Source organism: Cinclus cinclus, chromosome 28 (genome assembly GCF_963662255.1).
Source record: "Cinclus cinclus chromosome 28, bCinCin1.1, whole genome shotgun sequence".
Classification (NCBI taxonomy): Eukaryota; Metazoa; Chordata; class Aves; order Passeriformes; family Cinclidae; genus Cinclus; species Cinclus cinclus.
This window is the reverse complement of record NC_085073.1, coordinates 6250269-6277447: the sequence shown is the minus strand read 5'-3', so window position 1 is coordinate 6277447 and position 27179 is coordinate 6250269. Positions and strand designations below refer to the sequence as shown.

Genomic DNA, 27179 nt, shown 5'->3' with positions numbered 1-27179 from the left:
CAATAAAAAACCCCACACCCGGAGGGTTTTGAATCATCCCAGAATTAACGATGGGTTTGGGTTGGGAAGGATTTCTATTTTATTTTGGTTTTTTTAGGATCATCTCATCCCACCCCTGCACCTTCCACCAATCTCGTGTCGCTCCAGGGCGGCCTTGGCCACTTCCAGGGATGGGGATTCCACCACCAACCCCAAAATTCCATCCCAAAATTCCACCCCCAAAATTCCATCCCAAAATCCCACCCCCGAAATTCCACCCCAAAATTCCACCCCGAATTTCCACCCCCGAAATTACATCCCAAAAAATTCCACCACCAAAAATTCCATCCCCAAAAATTCCACCACCAAAAATTCACCCCCAAAATTCCATCCCCAAAATTCCACCCCCAAAATTCCACCCCCAAAAATTCCATCCCAAAATTACACCCCCAAAATTTCATCCCAAAATTCCATCCCCGAAATTCCATCCCAAAATTCCATCCCAAAATTCCATCCCAAAATTCCACCCCTGAAATTACATCCCAAAAATTTCCACCACCAAAAATTCCATCCCCCAAAATTCCACCCCAAAAATTCACCCCCAAAATTACACCCCCAAAAATTCCACCCCCAAAATTCCATCACCAAAAATCCACCCCCAAAAATTCCATCCCAAAATTCCATCCCAAAATTCCACCCCCAAATTCCCAGTTTTATGCACGAAGCCGTTCCCCCTTTCCCTGCCACTCCAGGCCTTTGGAAATTTGGAAATTTGGAAATTTTCTCCCTCCATCTTTTTCTGTCCTCTCCCCTCAGGCCCTCCAGGCTGCAATTGTCACTCCCGAAGCTTCTCCTCCCAAAACTTGGGGGGAACACAAATCCAAAATTGGGGAAAAAACAAATCCACAAATCTGAAATTGGGGAAAACACAAATCCAAAATTGGGGAAAAAACAAATCCACAAATCCAAAATTGGGGAGAAAACAAATCCAGAATTGGGGAAAACACAAATCCAAAATTGGGGAAAAAACAAATCCAGAATTGGGAAAACACAAATCCAAAACTTGGGGAAAAAACAAATCCAGAATTGGGGAAAACTCAAATCCAAAATTGGGGAAAAAACAAATCCACAAATCCCAAAATTGGGGAAAAAACAAATCCACAAATCCAAAATTGGGGAAAAAACAAATCCACAAATCCCAAAACCTGGGGAAAAAACAAATCCAGAATTGGGGAAAACACAAATCCAGAATTGGAGAAAACACAAATCCAGAATTGGGGAAAAAACCAAATCCACAAATCCCAAAATTGGGGAAAACACGAATCCAGAACCCCAAAACTTATGTGGGGAAAACACAACCCCAAAATTCCTGAGGGTGTTGTGGAATGTCAGGGAGGGATAATTCCGGATTTTCCTGGGATAGAACACCTGACACGAGCTGAACAAAATTCCCTCCCCAATCCAACAGAAAACTCCCACAGGCATCAAAACCGTAATAACCCATAATAACCCATAATAATCCATAATAATAATCCATAATAATAATCCATAATAATAACAACCCATAATAACCTATAATAACCCATAATAACCCATAATAATAATCCATAATAATCCATAATAATAACAACCCATAATAACCCATAATAACCCATAATAATCCATAATAATCCATAATAATAACAACCCATAATAATCCATAATAATCCATAATAATAATCCACAATAATAATCCACAATAATAATCCACAATAATAATCCATAATAATAACAACCCATAACAACCCATAATAACCCATAATAATAATAACAACCCATAATAACCCATAATAATAATAACAACCCATAATAACCCATAATAATCCATAATAACAACCCATAATAATCCGTAATAAATTCTGCCCTGGAATCAAGGCATGAATTCTGTCCCATGGTTGTGACTCATTTCCCTCCTCTGGAAAAGTCTGGGAATGTCTGGGAATGTCTGGGAGTGTCTGGGAATGTCTGGGAGTGTCTGGGAATGTCTGGGAATGTCTGGGAGTGTCTGGGAATGTCTGGGAGTGTCTGGGAGTGTCTGGGAATGTCTGGGAGTGTCTGGGAATGTCTGGGAGTGTCTGGGAGTGTCTGGGAATGTCTGGGAATGTCTGGGAGTGTCTGGGAATGTCTGGGAGTGTCTGGGAGTGTCTGGGAGTGCCTGGGAGTGTCTGGGAGTGTCTGGGAGTGTCTGGGAGTGTCTGGGAATGTCTGGGAGTGTCTGGGAGTGTCTGGGAATGTCTGGGAATGTCTGGGAGTGTCTGGGAATGTCTGGGAGTGTCTGGGAATGTCTGGGAGTGTCTGGGAGTGTCTGGGAATGTCTGGGAGTGTCTGGGAATGTCTGGGAGTGTCTGGGAGTGTCTGGGAATGTCTGGGAATGTCTGGGAGTGTCTGGGAATGTCTGGGAGTGTCTGGGAGTGTCTGGGAGTGCCTGGGAGTGTCTGGGAGTGTCTGGGAGTGTCTGGGAGTGTCTGGGAATGTCTGGGAGTGTCTGGGAGTGTCTGGGAATGTCTGGGAGTGTCTGGGAATGTCTGGGAATGTCTGGGAGTGACTGGGAATGTCTGGGAATGTCTGGGAGTGACTGGGAATGTCTGGGAATGTCTGGGAGTGTCTGGGAATGTCTGGGAGTGTCTGGGAATGTCTGGGAATGTCTGGGAATGTCTGGGAATGTCTGGGAGTGTCTGGGAGTGCCTGGGAATGTCTGGGAATGTCTGGGAGTGTCTGGGAGTGTCTGGGAATGTCTGGGAGTGTCTGGGAGTGTCTGGGAGTGTCTGGGAGTGTCTGGGAATGTCTGGAAAAGTCTGGGAATGTCTGGGAATGTCTGGGAGTGTCTGGGAGTGTCTGGGAGTGTCTGGGAATGTCTGGGAGTGTCTGGGAGTGTCTGGGAGTGTCTGGGAATGTCTGGAAAAGTCTGGGAATGTCTGGGAGTGTCTGGGAGTGTCTGGGAGTGTCTGGGAGTGTCTGGGAATGTCTGGGAATGTCTGGGAGTGTCTGGGAGTGTCTGGGAATGTCTGGGAATGTCTGGGAATGTCTGGGAGTGTCTGGGAATGTCTGGGAGTGTCTGGGAGTGTCTGGGAATGTCTGGGAATGTCTGGGAGTGTCTGGGAGTGTCTGGGAATGTCTGGAAAAGTCTGGGAATGTCTGGGAATGTCTGGGAGTGTCTGGGAGTGTCTGGGAGTGTCTGGGAATGTCTGGGAGTGTCTGGGAATGTCTGGGAGTGTCTGGGAAAGTCTGGGAGTGTCTGGGAATGTCTGGGAGTGTCTGGGAGTGTCTGGGAATGTCTGGGAAAGTCTGGGAGTGTCTGGGAGTGTCTGGGAGTGTCTGGGAATGTCTGGGAGTGTCTGGGAGTGTCTGGGAATGTCTGGGAGTGTCTGGGAGTGTCTGGGAATGTCTGGGAGTGTCTGGGAGTGTCTGGGAGTGTCTGGGAATGTCTGGGAATGTCTGGGAAAGTCTGGGAGTGTCTGGGAGTGTCTGGGAATGTCTGGGAATGTCTGGGAGTGTCTGGGAGTGTCTGGGAATGTCTGGGAGTGTCTGGGAGTGTCTGGAAGTGTCTGGGAGTGTCTGGGAGTGTCTGGGAATGTCTGGGAATGTCTGGGAATGTCTGGGAGTGTCTGGGAGTGCCTGGGAATGTCTGGGAATGTCTGGGAGTGTCTGGGAGTGTCTGGGAATGTCTGGGAGTGTCTGGGAGTGTCTGGGAGTGTCTGGGAGTGTCTGGGAATGTCTGGAAAAGTCTGGGAATGTCTGGGAATGTCTGGGAGTGTCTGGGAGTGTCTGGGAGTGTCTGGGAATGTCTGGGAGTGTCTGGGAGTGTCTGGGAGTGTCTGGGAATGTCTGGAAAAGTCTGGGAATGTCTGGGAGTGTCTGGGAGTGTCTGGGAGTGTCTGGGAGTGTCTGGGAATGTCTGGGAATGTCTGGGAGTGTCTGGGAGTGTCTGGGAATGTCTGGGAATGTCTGGGAATGTCTGGGAGTGCCTGGGAATGTCTGGGAGTGTCTGGGAGTGTCTGGGAGTGTCTGGGAATGTCTGGGAGTGTCTGGGAGTGTCTGGGAATGTCTGGGAATGTCTGGGAGTGTCTGGGAGTGTCTGGGAGTGTCTGGGAATGTCTGGGAATGTCTGGGAGTGTCTGGGAGTGTCTGGGAATGTCTGGGAGTGTCTGGGAATGTCTGGGAATGTCTGGGAGTGACTGGGAATGTCTGGGAATGTCTGGGAGTGACTGGGAATGTCTGGGAATGTCTGGGAGTGTCTGGGAATGTCTGGGAGTGTCTGGGAATGTCTGGGAGTGTCTGGGAATGTCTGGGAGTGTCTGGGAGTGTCTGGGAATGTCTGGGAGTGTCTGGGAGTGTCTGGGAGTGTCTGGGAGTGTCTGGGAATGTCTGGAAAAGTCTGGGAATGTCTGGGAATGTCTGGGAGTGTCTGGGAGTGTCTGGGAGTGTCTGGGAATGTCTGGGAGTGTCTGGGAGTGTCTGGGAGTGTCTGGGAATGTCTGGGAATGTCTGGGAGTGTCTGGGAGTGTCTGGGAGTGTCTGGGAGTGTCTGGGAGTGTCTGGGAATGTCTGGGAATGTCTGGGAGTGTCTGGGAGTGTCTGGGAATGTCTGGGAATGTCTGGGAATGTCTGGGAGTGTCTGGGAATGTCTGGGAGTGTCTGGGAGTGTCTGGGAATGTCTGGGAATGTCTGGGAGTGTCTGGGAGTGTCTGGGAATGTCTGGAAAAGTCTGGGAATGTCTGGGAATGTCTGGGAGTGTCTGGGAGTGTCTGGGAGTGTCTGGGAATGTCTGGGAGTGTCTGGGAATGTCTGGGAGTGTCTGGGAAAGTCTGGGAGTGTCTGGGAATGTCTGGGAGTGTCTGGGAGTGTCTGGGAATGTCTGGGAAAGTCTGGGAGTGTCTGGGAGTGTCTGGGAGTGTCTGGGAATGTCTGGGAGTGTCTGGGAGTGTCTGGGAATGTCTGGGAGTGTCTGGGAGTGTCTGGGAATGTCTGGGAGTGTCTGGGAGTGTCTGGGAGTGTCTGGGAATGTCTGGGAATGTCTGGGAAAGTCTGGGAGTGTCTGGGAGTGTCTGGGAATGTCTGGGAATGTCTGGGAGTGTCTGGGAGTGTCTGGGAATGTCTGGGAGTGTCTGGGAGTGTCTGGAAGTGTCTGGGAGTGTCTGGGAGTGTCTGGGAATGTCTGGGAATGTCTGGGAATGTCTGGGAGTGTCTGGGAGTGCCTGGGAATGTCTGGGAATGTCTGGGAGTGTCTGGGAGTGTCTGGGAATGTCTGGGAGTGTCTGGGAGTGTCTGGGAGTGTCTGGGAGTGTCTGGGAATGTCTGGAAAAGTCTGGGAATGTCTGGGAATGTCTGGGAGTGTCTGGGAGTGTCTGGGAGTGTCTGGGAATGTCTGGGAGTGTCTGGGAGTGTCTGGGAGTGTCTGGGAATGTCTGGAAAAGTCTGGGAATGTCTGGGAGTGTCTGGGAGTGTCTGGGAGTGTCTGGGAGTGTCTGGGAATGTCTGGGAATGTCTGGGAGTGTCTGGGAGTGTCTGGGAATGTCTGGGAATGTCTGGGAATGTCTGGGAGTGTCTGGGAATGTCTGGGAGTGTCTGGGAGTGTCTGGGAATGTCTGGGAATGTCTGGGAGTGTCTGGGAGTGTCTGGGAATGTCTGGAAAAGTCTGGGAATGTCTGGGAGTGTCTGGGAGTGTCTGGGAGTGTCTGGGAATGTCTGGGAGTGTCTGGGAATGTCTGGGAGTGTCTGGGAAAGTCTGGGAGTGTCTGGGAATGTCTGGGAGTGTCTGGGAGTGTCTGGGAATGTCTGGGAGTGTCTGGGAATGTCTGGGAATGTCTGGGAGTGTCTGGGAGTGTCTGGGAATGTCTGGGAATGTCTGGGAAAGTCTGGGAGTGTCTGGGAGTGTCTGGGAATGTCTGGGAATGTCTGGGAGTGTCTGGGAGTGTCTGGGAATGTCTGGGAGTGTCTGGGAATGTCTGGGAATGTCTGGGAGTGACTGGGAATGTCTGGGAATGTCTGGGAGTGACTGGGAATGTCTGGGAATGTCTGGGAGTGTCTGGGAATGTCTGGGAGTGTCTGGGAGTGTCTGGGAGTGTCTGGGAGTGTCTGGGAAAGTCTGGGAGTGTCTGGGAGTGTCTGGGAGTGTCTGGGAGTGTCTGGGAGTGTCTGGAAGTGTCTGGGAGTGTCTGGGAGTGTCTGGGAATGTCTGGGAGTGTCTGGGAATGTCTGGGAATGTCTGGGAGTGACTGGGAATGTCTGGGAATGTCTGGGAGTGTCTGGGAATGTCTGGGAGTGTCTGGGAGTGTCTGGGAGTGTCTGGGAATGTCTGGGAATGTCTGGGAGTGTCTGGGAGTGTCTGGGAGTGTCTGGGAATGTCTGGGAATGTCTGGGAGTGTCTGGGAGTGTCTGGGAGTGTCTGGGAATGTCTGGGAATGTCTGGGAGTGTCTGGGAGTGTCTGGGAGTGTCTGGGAATGTCTGGGAATGTCTGGGAGTGTCTGGGAATGTCTGGGAGTGTCTGGGAATGTCTGGGAGTGTCTGGGAGTGTCTGGGAGTGTCTGGGAATGTCTGGGAGTGTCTGGGAGTGTCTGGGAATGTCTGGAAAACTCTGCCAAACTCTGGAACACCCTGGAAAAGTCTGGAAAACTCTGGGAAATCCTGCAAAACTCTGGAAAACTCTGGAAAACTCTGCCAAACTCTGGAAAAATCTGGAAAACTCTGGAACACCCTGGAAAACTCTGCCAAATTCTGCCAAACTCTGGAAAACTCTGGGAAATCCTGCAAAACTCTGGAAAACTCTGGAAAAGTCTGGAAATGTCTGGAAAACTCTTGCCAAACTCTGCCAAATTCTGCCAAACCCTGGAAAACTCTGGAAAACTCTGCCAAACTCTGGGAAATTCTGCCAAACTCTGGGAAATTCTGGAAAACTCTGGAAAACTCTGGGAAATTCTGCCAAACTCTGGAAATGTCTGGAAATCTCTGGAAATCTCTGCCAAACTCTGGAAAAGTGTGGAAAAGTCTGGAAAATTCTGGAAAATTCTGGAAATGTCTGGAAAATTCTGCCAAATTCTGCCAAACTCTGGAAAAAATCTGGAACACTCTGGAAAACTCTGGAAAAATCTGGAAAACTGAAATTGCCTTTTTCTTTTCGGCCGAATCCCGAAGGAAATCACAACCGGGGAAATTCTCCCCGCCTGGAATAAAAGGAACTCGGGCCACGACATCGGATTGCCCTCCGCCAAAAAAATAACCCCACGGAAATAAAACTAAAAAAAAAAAAAATGTAAAAAAATAAAAATGCTGCTGGGGGCCCTGGGAACGCTAAACACAAATTTTGCTTTTTCCAACAAGAGAGGTCGAGGAACGGAGACCTGGAGGGAAATTTGCCAAATTCAAGGGGTGTTGTTTTTTGTTTTTCCTGAGGGTGAGATCCTTTTACTTCACAATATTCCCTTTTTTTCACTCTGTTTAAACGCATTCCTTCTTGTTTTATTTTCAGTGCCCGCTGCCCCCGAGCCTCCAAACACCCGACAGAGGCTCAAACACAAAACCAGCACTGAATTATTATTTTTTTTTTAGTCCCTTCCGCTGGTCTCAAAGCTGGAAATTTTTTTTTTTTTTTTTAATTTATTTTTTTTAAATTTTTTGTTTCGTTTTTAAACCCAGCCTGGATTCTGATATCAAGCAATAATTCACGTCGCAGCCACGGAAAACAAACAAAAAAAAAATTATCTTAAAATTGAGTCTTGATTCTAAGTTTTGCTGTCAGTTTGCAGTGCCTGGATATTAAAATCCAGCTGTTAATTTTGCATTTACACCAACGTCACTCCCTTATTTAATAACCCAGCAAAAGCCACGTGGAGCAGCTGGATATTTTGGTTAAATCCCTTTCTTTTGGATCTCTCCCCACACAGTCATTCCTTGCGTTTGCAAAGGCAGAAAAATAAAATAGGAAAAAAAATAAAAATAAAAAAAAAAAAATACAAAAAAAACCCAACTGGGGATTAAATTTGATTTTTTTTTTTTGCCTTAACTCACCCCTGGGTTATTTTTATAGGAGTTACACAAATCCCTGTGACACATCTGGATCCTGAACTGCTCAGGGCTGCATTCCCTGAGGAATAAAAAGGGGGAAAAAAAAGAAAAAAGAAAAAAAAAAGAAAAAAAAAGAGATTTTTTTTTTTTTTGGGGGGGAGTTAAAAGTTGATGAGTAACAGGCTCTGTGTTTTCACACCAAAATTATCCAGGAGCATTTATTGAAAGTACAAAGCATTCAGCATTTTCAGCCACGGATTGAAGATTATTCCCCAAATTGGGAAAATTAGGGAATGTTCCCCTCTTTGGAATAGCTGAAATGATGATAAAATTATTTATTGCTCAGCAGAAAGATGAATGAATGCCAGGGAGGAGAATCTCAATGAAGAAAGAAATAAAAATTGAGGTGGGGAATAATGAAAAAAAAAAAAAAATGAAGAGAAATTCGAAGAATTTGAAATGGTGCTGAAGGTTTGGGGATTACCCAGCAATTCCAGAAATCCCAATTAAATTTTGTGGAGAAGTTTGGCTTCACAACCTGCCCAAAATTCCTATTTTCTGTATTTTTTTTTTTTTTTCCAGGGGGAGATCAAAAGCAAGATCCAGCAGGAAGAGAACTGAAATATTGGGGGTGGGAGGGGGGGAAGGAGGAATTTTGGGGGATTTGGGTTTGATCCTAAAAGGGTTTTTTTTTTTCCCCAACTGAAAAAAGATTCTGTGATTCTGAAATAAATGTGAATTTTCACCAAAGCTCTGGGAGCTCTGACTGAATTCTCATTTTCCTGTCCCCAGCAGGGACAAAGCAAACAAAGCCCCTCTATTAATCTGATTATTCCCATTATTCCCATTGATTATTCTGATTAATCTGATTACTCCCATTATTCCCATTCATTATTCCCATTATTCCCATTGATTATTGTCATTATTCCCATGGACTATTCCCATTATTCCCATGGATTATTCCCATTATTCCCATTATTCCCATTATCTATTCCCATTATTCCCATTATTCTCATTCATTATTCCCATTATTATTCCCATTGATTATTCCCATTATTCCCATTGATTTTTCCCATTATTCCCATTGATTTTTCCCATTATTCCCATTATCTATTCCCATTATTCCCATTATTCCCATTCATTATTCTCATTATTCCCATTGACTATTGTCATTATTCCCATGGACTATTGTCATTATTCCCATGGACTATTCCCATGGATTATTCCCATTATTCCCATTGATTATTCCCATTATCTATTCCCATTATTCTCATTCATTATTCACATTATTCCCATTATTATTCCCATTGATTATTCCCACTATTCCCATTGATTTTTCCCATTATTCCCATTGATTATTCCCATTATTCCTATTAACTATTCCCATTATTCCTATTAACTATTCCCATTATTCCCATTCATTTTTCCCATTATTCCCATTCATTTTTCCCATTATTCCCATTATTCCCACTGGTTATTCCCATTATTCCCATTGATTATTCCCATTATTCCCATTCATTATTCCCATTATTCCCATTATTCCCATTGATTTTTCCCATTATTCCCATTCATTATTCCCATTGATTTTTCCCATTATTCCCATTATTCCCATTGATTATTCCCATTATTAATAAAATATTATTATTTTTGCGCCGTACATTGAGCAGGGTGCTCCCAGAGGGACAAACCCCAGCGAGGGGAGGCTTTTCGGATGGGATTATTTGGAACATAAAGAACCCTCAGTCCTCACAGCTCTGCCAGCAAGTGCTGCAGCACATCCTGAGGCATCACAAGAACAGCTCGGCAACTGGAACCGCCGGAAAAACCACAAAAAAAAAAACAAACAACAGAAAAACAACAAAAAAACAACAAAAAACCCAAAAAAACCACCAAAAAACACCAAAAAACCCCAAAAAACCAACAAAAAAACCCAAAAAACCAAAAAAAAACCAAAAAAAACCAAAAAAACACCAAAAAACCCCAAAAAACCAACAAAAAAAACCCAAAAAAACAAAAAAAAAAACAAAAAAAACCAAAAAAACACCAAAAAACCCCAAAAAACCAACAAAAAAACCCAAAAAAAAAAAAAAAAAACCAAAAAAACACCAAAAAACCCCAAAAAACCAACAAAAAAACACAAAAAACCACAAAAAACACAAAAACCCACAAAAAACACAAAAAAAAACAAAAAAAAAGAAAAACAAAGAAAACCCCCCAAAACAAAACCACAAAAACCCCCAAAAAACAACAAAAAACCCACAAAAAAACAATAAAACCCCCCAAAAACAACAAAAAACCCCCAAAACCAACAAAACCCCCCAAAGACAACAAAACCCCCCAAAAAACAACAAAAAACTACAAACACACCCCCCCCCCCCAAAAAATGCCAAGGAAAAAATCCCAAAAAACAACAACAAAAAAAACCAAACCCAAAAAAAACAACAACCCCCCCCCAAAAACCCCCACAAAAAACAGAACAACAAAAAAACACAAAATCCACAAAAAAACATAAAAAAACCACAAAAAAACCACATAAAACCCCCCCAAAAAACCCAAAACCCCCCCCAAAACCCCCAAAAAACAAAAAACAACAAAAAACAACAAAAAACAACAAAAACAACAAAAAACAAGAAAACCAAAAAACAACCAAAAAAACCAAAAAAAAACCAAAAAACCAACCAAAAAAACCCCAACAACAAAAACAACACAACCAAAAAACAAAAACCAACAAACAAAAAAACCCCCAACAACCAAAAACCAGCAACAACCAAAAACAACCAAAACCCAACAACCAAAACCCAACAACAACCAAAACCCAACAACAACCTAAAACCAACAACCCAAAAAACCAACAACAACCAAAAACCAACAACAACCAAAAAACCAACAACAACCAAAAACCAACAACAACCAAAAAACCAACAACAACCAAAAACCAACAACAACCAAAAAACCAACAACAACCAAAAACCAACAACAACCAAAACCCAACAACAACAAAAAACCATCAACAACCAAAAAACCATCAACAACCAAAAAACCAACAACAACCAAAACCCAACAACAACCTAAAACCAACAACCTAAAACCGACAACAACCCCAAAACCGACAACAACCCCAAAACCAACAACAACCCCAAAACCAACAACCCAAACCCAACAACAACCAAAACCCAACAACAACCAAAAACCAACAACAACCTAAAACCAACAACCCAAAAAACCAACAACCAAAAACCAACAACCAAAAACCAACAACCAAAAACCAACAACCAAAAACCAACAACAACCAAAAACCAACAACAACGTAAAACCAACAACGTAAAACCAACAAGCCAAAAAACCAACAACAACCTAAAACCAACAACAACCAAAAACCAACAACAACCAAAAACCAACAACCAAAACCCAACAACCTAAAATCAACAACCTAAAACCGACAACAACCCCAAAACCAACAACAACCTAAAACCAACAACCAAAAACCAACAATAACCCCAAAACCAACAACAACCCAAACCCAACAACAACCCAAACCCAACAAGAGCGGAAGAGCGAAGCGGGTTCAAAGCCCGAGAGCGTCACTGAAACGCAGAATTGCCGCGAGCCCCATTCACCTGGCGCCCCTGAGGGAGGTGTTTGCACCCCGCAGCTCAACTCGCCCCTCCAAGCCAAACAGGAAAATTCTCTTCCAAGGATTTCCTTTTACCTGGAAAAATCCAGGCAGAATGAAGAATTCGTCTGGTTTGCGTTGATTTGTCGCCACACGCGCGCGCAATACAAAAGACAGAACTGAATAAATCTACCTCCAAGCAGCAGGAAAACGACTCAAAAATAAAATAATTCCTGGTTCCTGTTTGTTTATTTATTTTTATTTGTTTTTTTCCTGACAGCAAACCTGTCCGACCTGTACCGAGCCCACGGTTTTGAGTTTTATGCAACCTCCAAAAACCAAATCTGACGCACCAAAACCACCTGGAGCTTGTGCAGGGCAGGTGAAGCAAAGTGAAATTCTTGGGGTTGCCAAATTCCAGCTGAAATCCAACAGCCAGGACAGCCCCGGTCCTTGCTTTTCCTCAGCATTTGTGGTTCTAAACAAATTTATTTAAACATTTATTTAAATGTTTATAAATGGAAATTTATAAATAAATGTAAATAAATGGAATATTCCCAGCTCTGTGAAGATGCTCAGGGAGGGGGGAGCTGGAATCCAGCCCTTAAAAATCAATTTTTATTTTTAAATCCCTTTCACCCGCAGGTTGTTGGCGTGATTAAATCAACTCTTATTGCAGCCTCTGTTTCCTCAGGTGGTTGGATTTTATTCCTCTGTTCCAACTTGGAGAGGTTTTAAAAGCCAGGGTGTTTTCAAAACACTCCAAAAATCCATCGAAACCACAAAAAATAAAAACAAGGGAGGAGCAGCCAAACCTCCAGACACGCTGAGTGTCCAAAGGGACAGCAGCTTCCAAATCAGCAGCCAGAAAGGGGAAAAAAAAACCAAACCAAAACAAAAATCCATCAACATAGACAGAAAAGGGGGAAAAAAATCCATCAAGACAGCAAAAATAAAGGGGGGGGGGAAATGCATCAAGAGAGCAAAAAAGGGGGGGGAAATGCATCAAGAGAGCAAAAAAAGGGGGAAAAATCCATCAAGAGAGCAAAAAAAGAGGGAAAAAATCCATCAAGAGAGCAAAAAAAGTTGGGGGCAATCCATCAAGAGAGCAAAAAAAGGGGGAAAAATCCATCAAGAGAGCAAAAAAAGGGGGAAAAAATCCATCAAGAGAGCAAAAAAAGGGGGAAAAATCCATCAAGAGAGCAAAAAAAGGGGGAAAAAATCCATCAAGAGAGCAAAAAAAGGGGGAAAAAAATCCATCAGGAGAGCAAAAAAAGGGGGGAAAAAACCCATCAAGAGAGCAAAAAAAGGGGGGAAAAAATCCATCAAGAGAGCAAAAAAAGGGGGGAAAAAACCCATCAAGAGAGCAAAAAAAGGGGGGAAAAAATCCATCAAGAGAGCAAAAAAAGGGGGGAAAAAATCCATCAAGAGAGCAAAAAAAGGGGGGAAAAAATCCATCAAGAGAGCAAAAAAAGGGGGGAAAAAATCCATCAAGAGAGCAAAAAAAGGGGGGAAAAATCCATCAAGAGAGCAAAAAAAGGGGGAAAAAAATCCATCAGGAGAGCAAAAAAAGGGGGGAAAAAACCCATCAAGAGAGCAAAAAAAGGGGGGAAAAAATCCATCAAGAGAGCAAAAAAAGGGGGGAAAAAATCCATCAAGAGAGCAAAAAAAGGGGGGAAAAAATCCATCAAGAGAGCAAAAAAAGGGGGGAAAAAATCCATCAAGAGAGCAAAAAAAGGGGGGAAAAATCCATCAAGAGAGCAAAAAAAGGGGGAAAAAAATCCATCAGGAGAGCAAAAAAAGGGGGGAAAAAACCCATCAAGAGAGCAAAAAAAGGGGGAAAAAATCCATCAGGACAGCAAAAAAAAGGGGGAAAGTCCCATGGACACACATAAAAACCACATCCCTGACACATCCAGCCCGGGTTTAAGGTCAGCAGCAGCCGGTGCTCAGCTGGAACAGCCAAATTCCACCCTCCCACAGCTCCCAGTGACCCTGCTCCGGCATTCCCTGCATTTCCCAGCTCTCTCTGAAGGCAAAGCAGGGAATTCTGCCCAGCCCTGGAAGGTTTTTTGGGGTTTTTTTTTTTTTTTTTTGGTTCTGTTGAGAGGCAGGAGATGCGTTCAACGCTTTTTGTGCTCGCTGGGATATGGCCCTGAGTACAGAGTTATTGCTTTACCTCGTTTTTCAGCTTTTGGGAGATTTAAATAAATGGGATAAATATCGAATTCAGCATCTGGAAATGATGGATGGGCGAGACCAGCTTGGATTGGGAATAAGAGCAGAGACAGAGAGGATGGCAGGGAAGGAAAAGGGACATTGGGACAGGGATGGAAAAGTGGCAGGGAAGGAAAAGGGCAGAAATCCTGGAAAATGTGGGAAACAGGGAAAGCAGGCAGGGAAAAGGAGCAGAGAACAGGGGCAGGGGTGGGGAAAGGAGTAAAAGGGGAGGTAAAAAGGAGCAAAGGGGGAGGTAAAAAGGAGCAAAGGGGGAGGTAAAAAGGAGCAAAGGGGGAGTTAAAAAGGAGCAAAGGGGGAGGTAAAAAGGAGCAAAGGGGGAGGTAAAAAGGAGCAGGGAAGGCGGCGATGCAGGAGGGAGCGCAGCCCCTTCTCTCTCTCTCTCCCCACCCCGAGCCCGGCCTCGCCTCCCGCTCGGTGCCGCAGCCCGGCCCCAACGCCGCCAAGGCCGGCGCCGCTCCCCCGCACTCCCGAGGCGGCCGCAACAGCCGGGGAGCCGCGCCGCAGCCCCGGCCGGCACGGGGTGACCCCTCGGGAGGCCGCGGCAATGGCAGCCGGTGCCTCGCGCCGCCACAAGGCGCCCGGGGCTCGGGGGCCAGGTCACGGAGGTGAGGACGCGGCGCTGGGCCCGCACTCCCCGGGCCCGCACTCACCGGGCCCGCACTCACCGGCTCCGCTGCGCGTCCGTCCCGGCCGCGTCCGCCGCCGCCAGGCCGCCCCCGCTGCGCCGCGGGAGGCGGGGCCCGCCTCAGGGAGCGGCCAATCAGCGCGGCGGGGGCAGGACCGTGCGCGGGGATTGGTTGTGTGGGGACGATTGATAGGCTAGTTGGCCAATCGATGTGGGAGACAGGCGTGGTAAGAGGCGAAGGGCGGGGCGGCGGTAGCGGCACGGGGGGGCGAGGGGCGGGGCCGGAGAGCGAGGGGCGGGGCCGGAGAGCGAGGGGCGGGGCCCCCGAACAGAACCGGGGGGAGCCCCGAACGGAACCCCGGGGGAATCCCGAACGGAACCGCGGGGGAATCCCGAACAGAACCCCGGGGATCCCGAACAGAACCCCGGGGGAATCCCGAACGGAACCGCGGGGAGCCCAAAGAGCCCTACTGGGGATCCTGAACACCCACACTCCAGGCGCGAGCAGTGCCGATCCCAGTTCCCCCTGCAGCACCGGTACCGGTACCGATGACACTGGGGGATCCCGTCCCGGGGATCCCGTCCCGGGGATCCCACCCAGCTCCACCGTCCTGCAGGCCACGGCTCTGCCCCCTCAGGGCTCAGACCCCGGGGACCGGAGGTGGGAGCTCAACTCTTGGAAATTCAATCTCGTTTATTCTCCCCCAGCCGTGGGGGCTGCTTTTCCCCCCAGAAAGGCAAAGCTGGGGACCACGCTGCCCTCAGCAATCCGCTTCTCCCCAAAATGAAACTGTGCTCTTGTCCACTCTGTGAGGATCCATTCACCCACGCCGGAGTCAGAGCAGTGTAAACCCCCCCAGCTCTTCCCCCAGCAGGCAGAGAGCAGCCAGGCAGGCTCTGGAGAACACACTGACCTTTGCAATCTGCTGGCAGGGCTCTCGGGGAGGTTTAACTCACTAACTCTGCACTGAAGCCTTACCCACCACCTTGCTTTTCCTGCCACAAAACAAAACAACTAAATAAACTTAAAAAGGCTCCACAAAGAGCCAAGCAGCCCTGGAAGGTTTGTATGTTTTATAAGGTCACCATTTCTACAGAGAATATCACATTAAAAACATCCACTCACAAAAACAGCGGCGCAGGAGGAAGGCTCAGCACCAGAGCAGGGCTGGCACAAAACCCTTCAGAGCCTGTCTGGGGCTTGCCTTGCCCACAAATCCACGTTTCTGCCTCAAGCCCGTGAGGTTCTTGGCCTCTTCACTACAATGAAAGCATTCCTGGAGCCAGGGAAGTGCTAAGAGGTGGCAAAGGCTGGGATTCCCAGCGCCTCCTGCAGCGCCAGCTTGGCCCCACTTTGGAATTCCCAGCCCCACTGCCAGTCCCTGCCCTGCTCCTTGCACTGGGGGAGAACATGAACTTTCCTCCTGGATGCCAACAGTTCCTTTGGATATTATCCCAAATCCTTATTTTGCCTTTTGTTGTTGCTGTTGGAATTCTTTTTTGGTTTTTTTTTTGTTGTTTGAAATGTTACGCCGGCGGAAAAATCCCAAAGCAAGCAGCGACACAAGAGTAGGGTCAGCAGTAAAAGAACGAGGGAATGGGACAGAGAGAGCACATTCACAAATGTTGGGGGGATTCCTCCTCATCCAGCCCCTGAGCAGGGGGACAAATGGGAACCAGCAGCCAAACTCCGGGCAGGAGAGAGCCACTCCTGCTGTCACCACGGGGACCAGAGCAGTGACAAGAGCCCCGTCCTGCCCGTGAGGGATGCCAGGGAGGGAGCAGATCATCTTCAGCCGTGAGATGACCCAGGGAACCATCACTACACAGAGTTGATTTTGCAGCTTGTGAATGCAGGAAAAGCCGTTTCAGCTGTAGCTCCCGAGGGGGAAAAAAAAAAAAATTCCCTGCAGCCTCTCCCAAGCCACGTTTGCTTCGGGCATTCCCAGCTGGGCAACAATCCAGGCCTGTCGCCTTTCCCACGAGATTCCAGGGGTGCCTTGGACGTTCCCTGCTTGATGAAGGGAGGATTCACTGAGCCAGGCTCCCCTTCTGGCCCGTCCAGAGCTCCCGAAGCTCCACTTTACAGCCCAGGTCCCTGAGGGCAGCCCTGGCCACGTCATCGCAGTCGCGGTGCGCGGCGCGAGCCTCGGAGATCAGGATCTCAGCCCCCATGTCCAGGATGGGCCGGGACAGGTCCCGGCTGCGCGACACCAGGTTCCGGATCAGCATGCAGGCCTGTTTCTGGGGACAAGGGACAGGGGCTCAGGGCTCCTGCACGGGGCACTGGGGGGCTGTGGAGGGGTGCTGGGGTCAGGGGGTGCTGGGGTCAGGGGGCGCTGGGGTCAGGGGTTCTGTGGAGGGGGCGCTGGGGTCAGGGGCTCTGTGGAGGGGGGCACTGGGGTCAGGGGCTCTGTGGAGGGGTGCTGGGGTCAGGGGGTGCTGGGGTCAGGGGGTGCTGGGGTCAGGGGGTCTGGGGAGGGGTGCTGGGGTCAGGGGGTGCTGGGGTCAGGGGGGCTCAGGGGTCAGGGGGCTCAGGGGTCAGGGGGTGCTGGGGTCAGGGGGTGCTGGGGTCAGGGGGTGCTGGGGTCAGGGGGTGCTGGGGACGGGTGCTGGGGTCAGGGGGTGCTGGGGTCAGGGGGGCTCAGGGGTCAGGGGGCTCAGGGGTCAGGGGTCAGGGGGTGCTGGGGTCAGGGGGTCTGTGGAGGGGGGCACTGGGGGGCTGTGGAGGGGGGCACTGGGGTCAGGGGTTCTGTGGAGGGGGGCACTGGGGTCAGGGGCTCTGTGGAGGGGGGCACTGGGGGGCTGTGGAGGGGGGCACTGGGGTCAGGGGCTCTGTGGAGGGGGGCACTGGGGGGCTGTGGAGGGGGGCACTGGGGTCAGGGGTTCTGTGGAGGGGGGCACTGGGGTCAGGGGCTCTGTGGAGGGGGGCACCGGGGGGCTGTGGAGGGGGGCTCAGGGGTCAGGGGCTCTGTGGAGGGGGCACTGGGGTCAGGGCTTTTCCTAGGGAAGCTTCAGGGTCAGTGGTTTTTAGAGGGAAGACCAGGGATTTTATAGGGGGACAAAGGGGGTTTTGTAGGGTAGCTCAGGGTCAGGGGTTTTTGTAGGGAAGCACTGGGGTTTCTGTGGGAAAGCTCAGGGTCAGGGTTTTTGAAGGGAATCTCAGAGGTTCTGTAGGGGAGCACAGGGTCAGGGATTCTGGAGGGAAGCAGGGATTTTCCCAGGGAAGCACTGGGGTTTTTGTAGGGAAGCTCAGGAATCAATGGTTTCCTAGAGAAGAACAGGGGTCAGTGGTTTTTGCAGGGAAGCTTCGGGATTTTTGTAGGGAAGCACAGGAGTTTTTCCAGCCAAGCCCAGAATTGGACGAGTAAAAAGGCAAAAAAAAAAAAAAAAAAAAATCCCAAAGAACCACGAACTGAACCAAAACCAGCGGTCCCCGAGGCAGGTGAGGGACATACCTGCACAGCCACCTCTCGTGGGTGAGCCTTCATGGCCTGCAGAGCTGCCAAGGCCCCTCCGCCCTCCACGATGACGCTGCAGTTCTCGGGCTTGCGCAGGGCCAGCACGCAGAGGGCAGCGCAGCCCTGCTCACACACCTGCAACACGCAGGGCAGCTCGCTCACAGGCTGCAGCCCGCCCTCCAGGCAGCCTAAAGCAGCGGGCTTGCTCTTTCAGGGCACTTTTGTTTTTATATCCCTTTGCTTTCTCCTGCTGCTCCGCAGCCTAAACCAAAGGGGAGGGTTGGAATAATGACCTTCGAGGCGTTTCCAACCTTTGCAGAGGTGTCAAGCCCACTATCCATCCGATTCAAGAGGAAGAAAAGCAAAACAACGCGAGGGTGGGAAAAACCCCCTCAATTCACCCCAATATCCGCTCCACGTTCAAGGTTTACCCATCCCAGAGGGAATCCCCAAGGCCCTGGAGGTTACCTGGGGGTTGCCCAGGTGGTGGCTGATGGCCAGCACGATGAGCTCGGTGGCCCCGGCGTCCACGATGGCGTCTTTGACGTCGTCGTTGCCGGCCACAGCACGGATGGCACTGAGGACCTGCTTCACCACGTCCTGCTCCAGGGGACAAAAACCAGCTCAAAAAGCAGCAGAGAGAATCTGAGAGACTGGACAGCAAAGCACAACATCCCCCACTGCTCCACAGCAGTGTTTGTGGCAATTAGCAGCTGTAAAAAGTCTGCCCCCAGTCATCTCCTTGTCACACAAAGGACTTTGAAAATCTCTGCCAGACCACCAGTGAAGCTTAAAAAAAAAAAAAACAAACAAAAAAAAAAAATCACACATCAACCTCTGGGATTTGAGTATCTAAATCCTCCTGAATCTCTTCTAGCTAAAAATGGTGGAAAAGCAAATATTCAGCTTTTCTGGGAGCAAGCAGAGTTCTGCTGGTGGAACTGGAGCACGCAGGAATAATTCTGAGCAAGGAGATCACAGATTTTACCTGCAGAGCATTTAATTCTGCATATATGGCTGTAAATAGGGATCAGAGGGGTTTAACTCTACTTGCAACTAAAATTCTGCACAGGCTAAGGCTCATTTATTAAAACAAACCTCATTCCTGAGAGGAATGATGGAACTGTCTTTATAAACAAGCTGGCAGATAAAACCAGCACTGAGAGAAAAAAAGAAACAATGGGATGGAATCCACTGATTGATGAATGGGAAAAGGTATTTGTCTTTACAAACAAGTTGCAGGTTTGCTGATAAATGAAACTGGATATTGAAAGATGAAAGCAGCAATGAGGGGAAAGCATGAATTCTCTAAGAATTAAAAATTAAAAGGGGGGGGGGGGTTATACATTAGAGGGGAATCTCAGGTATCAGGTTCTGGGAAGTCTCAAGTACCTCAGCCAGTGGGGAAAGAGAGAGGGAGATTAGGATAAAAAGGAAGGAAGGCTGCATCCTCCAAAAACTGAAGAGACCCCTTGATCCAAACAAAGCTCCAGGACTCCTCTGCCTCCTCCTTGCACATAAACCTCTGGAGTTTGTGCATTAACTTCCCTTAGAGTGAGCTGCTCCCTCCAAGCCATCCCCAGGACCCTTCCCACACCGCTCACCGGGTGCTCCATGCAGTCAGCCAGCAGAGTCACCATGAAGCTCAATCCCCCGAGGTCCACGATTTCCTGGCAGAACTCGTTCCTCACAGAGAGGCGGGACAGGGTGGCACAGAGCTCGCTGAGAACCCCAGAGTTATCTGTGAAGGCTGCAGAGGAGAGAGGGAGGAGGCACTGCACAGTCAAGGTGGTTTATTTTGATAATTTTAACAGGAAACAGAGTGCTTTTGTTTTATGTGTTAAAAACAGGGGAGAGGACACCAGCTCACTCTGTTCCTAGACAGTCACGGGGTCTTGGCTGGGCAAGAAGCACCTCAGCAGAGACAACGGCCCCCCAGAGGTGTAAAATACTTCCTGAAAACAGTGAAAAGCTGCTCTGACAATCTGACTGCTCAACAGGTTAGCAGCAGCACCACGTGGCACTTTTTGGCTCTCTCAAGGCACTTTATATCTGTAGAATTAAACCCCATTTGAGTGACCAATTCCTAAATCACCTCTGAGGAGCTTCAAGTTATGACAATGAGAAGGAATCAGACAGTGAGAGAAGGAAGGAATCAGACAGTGAGAGAAGGAAGGAATCAGACAGTGAGAGAAAGGAATCAGACAGTGAGAGAAAGGAAGGAATCACACAGTGAGAGAAGGAAGGAATCACAGCACCAGAGCAGGAAGGAATCACAGGTGATTCCTGAGACAATGAGAGAAGAAATCCTGGGTGGTTCTTGTGACAGCGAGAGAAGAAATCAGGACTCCAGAGACAGTGGGAGAAGAAATCACCGTTAGCATCAACATCCCCGGGGTGAACCGTACCTTTTGCAGCTTCAATGAGCACTCTCAACCCATCGTTCTCCAAGACAATCATCCTGGCGTGGTCATGGGCGTGGCCGAAGGGCACACGGATGTCATCGTCGAACGTCATGACCCTGAGCGCCGAGGCTGCCGTCCTGACCACGTCAGCGCTGTCCCCGTGCTGGACGATGGCCCCCGTGAGGAGAGGGAGGATGCCACCCTTGACAAAGCGCTGCCTGTTCCGCTCGTGCTTGAGGCAGGCGTGCCGCACGCAGCGCATCCCGGCCAGCGCCACCTCCGCGTCCTCCCGCCGCTCCCTCAGGCTCTGCAGCAACATCTCCAGCCCGGAGCCATCCAGCAGGTCCGGCTGTCCGTCCAGCAGGGCAGACAGGGTGCACAAGGCTTGCAGCAGTAAATCCCTGTCTCCTGCGGCCAGCTGGCAGGCCGACAACACCACGGGGTAGGCGCCGTTCTGGCCGGCCAGGTAGCGGAACGCCGGCTGCTCCTTGCACTGCGCCGCCAAGGCCGACAGCTGCTGGGGCAACTCGGCCACATCTGGCTCTGCCACGGCTCTGCTCAGCGACTCCAGGCTCTGAGGGACACACGGAGGGTTAGTTCCGCACCTGGACTCCGGGCAGCCTGCTTGTTTTGAGGTTTAAAATCGGTTTGGTGTTACGGGAGGAGGGGTTGTGCTCAACAGCGGCCCTTGGAGGGGTAGGGGCTTCCCTCTGTCACGCCTTCACTGGGCACCAGTGCGACCAGTACAAGGTGAACTGGGTCCAACCAGCTCATTTCCAGCTCTGGGAGTGTCCACAGACAGGTTGGACAAGGCTGGGAGCAGCCTGGGATAAGTGGAACTGATCCCCAGCTCGTCGCCGGCACAGAGTGCTGAGTGCCACATCCTGTCACCCCTTGGACACCTCCAGGCTTGGAGATCCCCAAACCTCTCTGCCCCACCCTTCCCACGAGGAAATCCCTGCTGAGGTTCCCCCTGAGCCTCTCCTGGCACGCCTCGAGGCTGTCCTGCCCTTGGGGAGCAGAACCCCACTTCCCCCTCACTTACACAGATCCTCCCCCTGAAAAGTGCGAGGCGCTCCTGGAATTTTTTTAATTTGCAGAAGAAATGGGATTAACTGCTTGAAGAGCTCCCAGAGAAATGGGGCAGAGGCAGAACTCGGCCTAGTATTTATAACATTATTCTTATATAACCCTGATGCTAAGGAGACAGCACCAAGTTGGGCTCCTACCAGCAGGATTTGATGCTTTTGCCTCTGCCCGTTCTCAGAGGCAGGAGGTCGCACAGCTTTCACAATATTGCTCAGGTCCACACCTAAAAGAGGAAATAAAACCAAGTTTAATACCGGTTCCAGGATAACTACAGCCAAATAAACGGTATTAATCCCAGTTCTAGGGAAAAGCTGCCAAGTTAACCACAGGGAACAAAGATGAACTTGTTGTAAAGATGCTGAAATGTTCAATTCTGATTGGAAGGTCAAATTCAGCCTAGAACAAAGCTAGATGTCAGCTGGGGGGGGGGGAGGGAGAAAAAAAAGAAGGAATTTAATTTCACTGACCAAATTTTGCCCTCCAGCTTCCCTCTAAGCAGTTTTGCAGTCATAATTAATCCACAAAACCAGGCCAGCATTAATGGTGTCTCTGTTCCACTTCACAAAGGCTCCTTTCCAACACTTCATGATCCATCTTTGCCTGCAGGATTCTTTTAAACCTTTGGATTTGTGACAACCCCAGCCTGCAACAACCCGAGCTGCAATACCTTGGGACTCGAACTGCTGCACAGCTTCTCGTACAGCCTCCTCCGGATCCATCTCAAACTCGGCGATGTTCTCCTGCACTGCATCATCAAACGTTTCCTGGGCGATCTGTTTGGACCCCATTTTCCTGGGATGGGATGGATCCACCGCCGTGTCCTGCTGTTCAGAGAGACCTCAGCTAATTTTTCGTGCAAAACCTCCTCACGCCAACAGGAGACAAAGCAGGGGGCTTATTCTTCCTCAAGACAAAAGCTCAGAACTCTGCGTCAAAAACGTACAAAGGCACGGTCGGGTTTTTATTTTACGGGGAAAAATACGGCAGTTAAGAGGGATAAGGAGACATTTCAGCAGCATCTAGATGGGGTTTCAGCGTCTGTCAGCGTGATAGAGCTCTCGCTGCAGCACGGAGGGCACCGTGCCCGGTCACAGCCCCGGGCCCTCAGCCCGCCCTGCCCCGCTTCCCCGGGGCCCCAGCGCATCTCACACCCCTCAGCAGGCCCCGCCAGCCCGCGGGCTCCCACCCCGCAGCTCCCAGCGACGCGGACAGGGCCCCGAAGGAAGGCGGCGGTGCTGGAAGAGCTCCGGGCCGCACCCACGGCCTCGCTCCCCCTCACGACCCACCTGGGCTCCCGCCCGCCGCCGCCGCCGCCGCCGGACAAAAGGCGAGCGCGGAAAGGCCCTACTCGGCCACCGTACGCCTGCCCCGCCCACTCCGCGCATGCGTCGATGCCCTAATTCGCGCCTTTCGCCCTCGCGCCGAGCGACAAAAAGAGCGCGGGGCACCGCGGCGCGCATGCGCGCCGCTCCCGCGCGCGGCCGCTCCCACGCACGTGCCCCGTGCCCAAGCGAGGCCGCTCCTTTGGAGCGCGAGGCCGCGGGCCTCTCCCCTCCCTCCCGTCCCGCTTACCGGCAGCGTGCCCGCACCACCCTCCCGTTCGCAGGGGAAGAGGCGGAGCAGGCGCGGCTCGAGGGGGCGGGGCCCAGGGGCGCGGCTAACCGAGGTGGGGGCGTGGCCGGTGTGAGGGAGAGGCTCGGTTTTACCGTTTGGGGGGCGTGGCCTATAAGGAGGCGTGGTCACCCGCGATCTCCGTGAGGCGCGGGAGGGGGGGCGTGTCTACCGGCGAAGGGGGCGGTGTCGGTGAGGGCGGGCCGGGCTCCGCTCCGCCACCGGCTCCTCCTCATCCTCATCCTCCTCATCCTCATCCTCATCCCGGCGCTGCTCGGGGGGCGGCGGGCAAGCGTGAGGCTCCCCTCAGGCCGCGCCTCCCCTCAGGCCGCGCCGCGGCGGGACCCCGCTGCAGGCCGTGCCGTGCCGTGCCGTGCCGTGCCGTGCCGTGCCGTGCCGTGCCGTGCCGTGCCGTGCCCCGGGCCGTGAGGGGAAAATGGCCTCTCGGAGAATCACCCGCGAGACGTTCGAGGCCGTGGTGCAGGATAAAGTTAAACGGTACCGCATGGAGCGGAGCGATGCCGCGGGGGACTCCATGCATCGTTTCAAAGGTAAAAGGGGTGGTGGTGGGGGGGGGGGGAAATTAAATAAATAAAGAAAAACGGGATGACGGGAGCGGCCTCGCATCGCCTGGCGTTTATTCGCCTGGTGCTGGTGTTTTTCCACATCCATTTTTATGGATGTGGAACAGCTGGGTGAGGACTGACAGCGTAAGGGGGTGGGAAAAAAAACGGGAATTCAGACAAAGGAATTCTCTTCGGCATCAGAGAGTGGGTCCAGTTTCAGCCAGGTCTCCCGGGATGTTGCTGAAGGATGGAATTCTGGTGGTGGTCGGTAAGTCAAATAAATGTAGGAGTGCTCTGGAAGCCTTTGGGTCCTTGTGTTTGATGTTATTTGGGGGGCTCAAAGCTCAAAGCAGGGCACTGACCTCATGAACGTAACCCAAAATGTGGTCCCCAAATTATTTTACCTCCTAAATTTGAGGTGCAAAATGTCCAGCAAGAGGCTTGGATTGCATTCACAGGGATGGACATTGATAGGAGAGCTTGAAAATGAAATCTGTTATTTTTAGAGTTATGTGCGCCCTGAAGAAATAATTTATATTAAACCCTTCCATTTTTTTCCCACTCTTCTTCACTTTCTGAATTGAACTTCTGGGACTGGGGAGCAAGGATCTTGGATACTGAGAAATACCAGAATTGCCCGCGATAATGAGGGAATTGTGGTTGAGTTTATGGAAGATAAAAGAGTTTCTGTCCAGCTGTGGAGTTCCTCCTGGGAATTCTGCTCTGGGTGTCAAGGTGGGGATTGGCCAAAGCTTGGAGTTGATGATCTTGGAGGTCTTGGACAACTTGAACTCTGGGAGAGCTCAAAATTCAGAGTTGTGATGGGTTTTATGCTAGTAGAAGATCAAGACTTGAGAAGGCGATGAGCAAAGAAAAAATTCAAATTAGAGGATTCGGATTCAACTTGAATTGAGCTCCTCAGAGCACGTAGGGGAATAGGGGAACGGGAATAGCCCGAAGTCAGCTTTCCTCCAGAAATCTTGACGTTTGCACTCTTTTAAACCTCTTTGGACTCTTTCACACCTCTGAACGTTTCCTTCCCCCAGCTCACTCCAGGCCTCTGCCCCGACCCCGCTACGACGATGACGACGACGGGAGATTGAGATTCCCTCGCTCCAACTCCCAGCACCAGGACTGGAGCGAGGATCCCAGGGAAGATTATCCCGTGGAAGATTATCCCGGGGAAAACTACCCCGGCCCTTCCTACCGACCCGCCAGCCCCCTGCTCCGTCAGGAGAATTATTTCCACGGACAGTTCCCCCGCCCCGCGCCCCGGGAGCGGGAATTCGGCCGCGATTACGGGCGCCCCGCTCCCCAAAACCGGGAGTTTGGGCGCGCGGCTGTTCCCGACAGGGAATACGGGCAGCAGCCCGCTGCTCACGGCCGGGAGTACGGACAGCAAAACCGGGAATTCGGGCGGGACAGGGATTACGGGCGCGGGCAGGATTACGGCCCCGCGGATTGCTGGGAAGGCAGCGGGCCTCGCGAGCCCGAGTTCGGCTCCTCGGAGCTTTTAGGGGATTTCAGGTCGCCCGGGTTGATGGAGGAGGAGTTTGGCAGCGTGGAGAATGAGGAATACGAGGAGGAGCTCGCGGCGCCCGACGGCGAGTTCCGGCCGCTGCACAGGGGAGGTGTGGGCAGGGGCAGGGTCCTGAGGGGGAAGCGCCTCACCAGGGGGGTGGCGAAACCCAGAGCGTTCAAAGGAGACCTCAAAAGCCCCCTCAAGAAGTGGAACGTGAAGAAGGCACAGCCAGGCCCGGATGCCAAAGCTCTGGATCAGCCTCTGGACGTCGCCGAGCGCCCCGGCCAGAGGCCGGTGCCCCTCCAGCAGCACCCCAAGCTGCCCCCCTCACACCCTCTGGCAGCACCGAGACCCGTCCTCAGGCTGCCAAAACCCACCCACCTCTTCAGGAGCCTCAACTTCGACCTGGTGGATAAATCTGACATTTTCTCCACCTTTGGCATGGAGATCATCAAGTGGGCCGGGTTCCACGCCATCAAGAACGACGCCGAGTTCTCGCGGCTCTTCGGGGCCCTCTTCGAGCTGGAGACTGAGACCTGTGCCAAGATGTTGGCCTCCTTCAAGTGCTCCCTGAGGCCGGAGCACAGAGATTACTGCTTCTTCACCATCAAAAGCCTGCAGCACGCCGCCCTGAAAACCCCCAAGGTGGACAACGAGTTCTTGAACATGCTGCTGGACAAGGGGGCCGTGAAAACCAAGAATTGCTTCTTTGAGATCATCAAACCTTTTGACAAATACATCATGAGGCTGCAGGACCGCCTCCTCAAGGGGGTGACCCCGCTGCTCATGGCCTGCAACGCCTACGAGCTCAGCATCAAAACCAACGGCTTTGGCAACCCCAGGGAAATGGCCAATGCCTTCGAGACCACCGTGTCCCTCTGCCGAAAATCCCTGGCTCTGCTGGGCCAGACCTTTGCTCTGGCCTCTGTCTTCAGGCAGGAGAAAATCCTGGAGGCTGTGGGGCTGCAGGAGATGGCTCCGGCGCCGACGTCCTTCCCGAATTTCGACGATTCCACGCTGTTTGGGAGGGAGTACATCGAGAATTTGAAGGCTTGGCTGGAGAAGAGCGGGTACCCCATCCAGATGAAAAAGGCAGAGGCAGAATCCACGGAGCAGCTCAAGGCAGCCTCCCCTGACACCAAAGGTAACGGGCAGGGAGCTGCTCTGCAGGATGTGATGGATCTCTGTGCTCCTGTTAGGGCAGGAACTGCTGGCTGTGGGAATTCCAGGTGAATCCAAATCAGGGATGGGGCAGGGAGGGAACTCCAGGTGAATCCAAATCAGGGATGGGGCAGGGAGGGAACTCCAGGTGAATCCCAGTTTGGGATGGAGCAGGGATGGAATTCCAGGTGAATCCCAGTTTGGAATGGGGCAGGGAGGGAACTCCAGGTGAATCCCAGTTTGGGATGGAGCAGGGATGGAATTCCAGGTGAATCCCAGTTTGGAATGGGGCAGGGAGGGAACTCCAGGTGAATCCCAGTTTGGGATGGAGCAGGGATGGAATTCCAGGTGAATCCAAATCAGGGATGGGGCAGGGAGGGAACTCCAGGTGAATCCAAATCAGGGATGGGGCAGGGAGGGAACTCCAGGTGAATCCCAATCAGGGATGGAGCAGGGATGGAATTCCAGGTGAATCCCAATTTGGAATGGGGCAGGGAGGGAACTCCAGGTGAATCCCAGTTTGGGATGGAGCAGGGATGGAACTCCAGGTGAATCCAAATCAGGGATGGGGCAGGGAGGGAACTCCAGGTGAATCCCAGTTTGGGATGGGGCAGGGATGGAATTCCAGGTGAATCCCAGTTTGGGATGGAGCAGGGATGGAATTCCAGGTGAATCCAAATCAGGGATGGGGCAGGGAGGGAACTCCAGGTGAATCCAAATCAGGGATGGAGCAGGGATGGAATTGCAGGTGAATCCCATTGAGGAATGGGACAGGGATGGAATTCACCCTGAGATTCCAACAGCTGTCCAAAAAAAAAAAAAAAAAAAATTTTACAATTATCAAATGTGTGAAAATACAAAAAAA

At 50.8% G+C, this 27179-nt stretch overlaps 3 protein-coding genes across 6 annotated transcripts in view; 1 reads left to right on the top strand and 2 right to left on the bottom strand.

Moving 5' to 3' along the window:
• The window catches only part of SLC25A42 (solute carrier family 25 member 42), a 28581-nt gene extending 13987 nt beyond the window's left edge, over positions 1-14594 (bottom strand). The window contains exon 1 of the mRNA XM_062510033.1: positions 14540-14594. The gene's annotated coding sequence lies outside the window, so the exon portion shown is untranslated. The remainder of the gene's footprint in view (positions 1-14539) is intronic.
• A 964-nt stretch (positions 14595-15558) lies between these two features.
• ARMC6 (armadillo repeat containing 6) lies at positions 15559-22778 on the bottom strand. 4 transcript variants are annotated; one of them, XM_062510091.1, is made up of 8 exons: positions 22741-22778; positions 22122-22278; positions 21595-21677; positions 20369-20939; positions 19565-19710; positions 18429-18560; positions 17958-18095; positions 15559-16743 (listed from the first exon to the last, which is right to left on the bottom strand). In XM_062510091.1, the coding sequence occupies exons 2-8, from the start codon at positions 22240-22242 to the stop codon at positions 16531-16533; spliced, it is 1404 nt and encodes a 467-aa protein (XP_062366075.1). In that variant the 5' UTR covers positions 22243-22278; positions 22741-22778; the 3' UTR covers positions 15559-16530. The 4 variants fall into 4 exon arrangements, with proteins under 4 accessions (XP_062366075.1, XP_062366076.1, XP_062366077.1 ...); XM_062510092.1 differs by lacking the exon at positions 22741-22778 and having other exon boundaries at positions 18429-18563; positions 19547-19710; positions 22122-22556; XM_062510093.1 differs by lacking the exons at positions 15559-16743; positions 22741-22778 and having other exon boundaries at positions 17506-18095; positions 22122-22556.
• Positions 22779-23501: 723 nt separating this feature from the next.
• Positions 23502-27179, top strand: part of SUGP2 (SURP and G-patch domain containing 2) — a 29003-nt gene continuing 25325 nt past the window's right edge. The window contains exons 1-2 of the mRNA XM_062510076.1: positions 23502-23616; positions 24678-26297. Coding sequence (XP_062366060.1) covers positions 23502-23616; positions 24678-26297 — 1735 coding nt within the window. The remainder of the gene's footprint in view (positions 23617-24677; positions 26298-27179) is intronic.

What these genes read in the sequence shown, in the direction of transcription:
- ARMC6 (XM_062510092.1), bottom strand. Translation starts at nt 22,242, where the DNA reads ATGGGGTCCAAACAGATCGCCCAGGAAACGTTTGATGATGCAGTGCAG. An exon ending in AAAAGCATCAAATCCTGCTG is followed by an intron (nt 20,940 to 21,594) that starts GTAGGAGCCCAA and finishes TGTGTCCCTCAG; the next exon opens with AGCCTGGAGTCGCTGAGCAG. An exon ending in CACGAGAGGTGGCTGTGCAG is followed by an intron (nt 16,744 to 17,957) that starts GTATGTCCCTCA and finishes CCTTGTCCCCAG; the next exon opens with AAACAGGCCTGCATGCTGAT.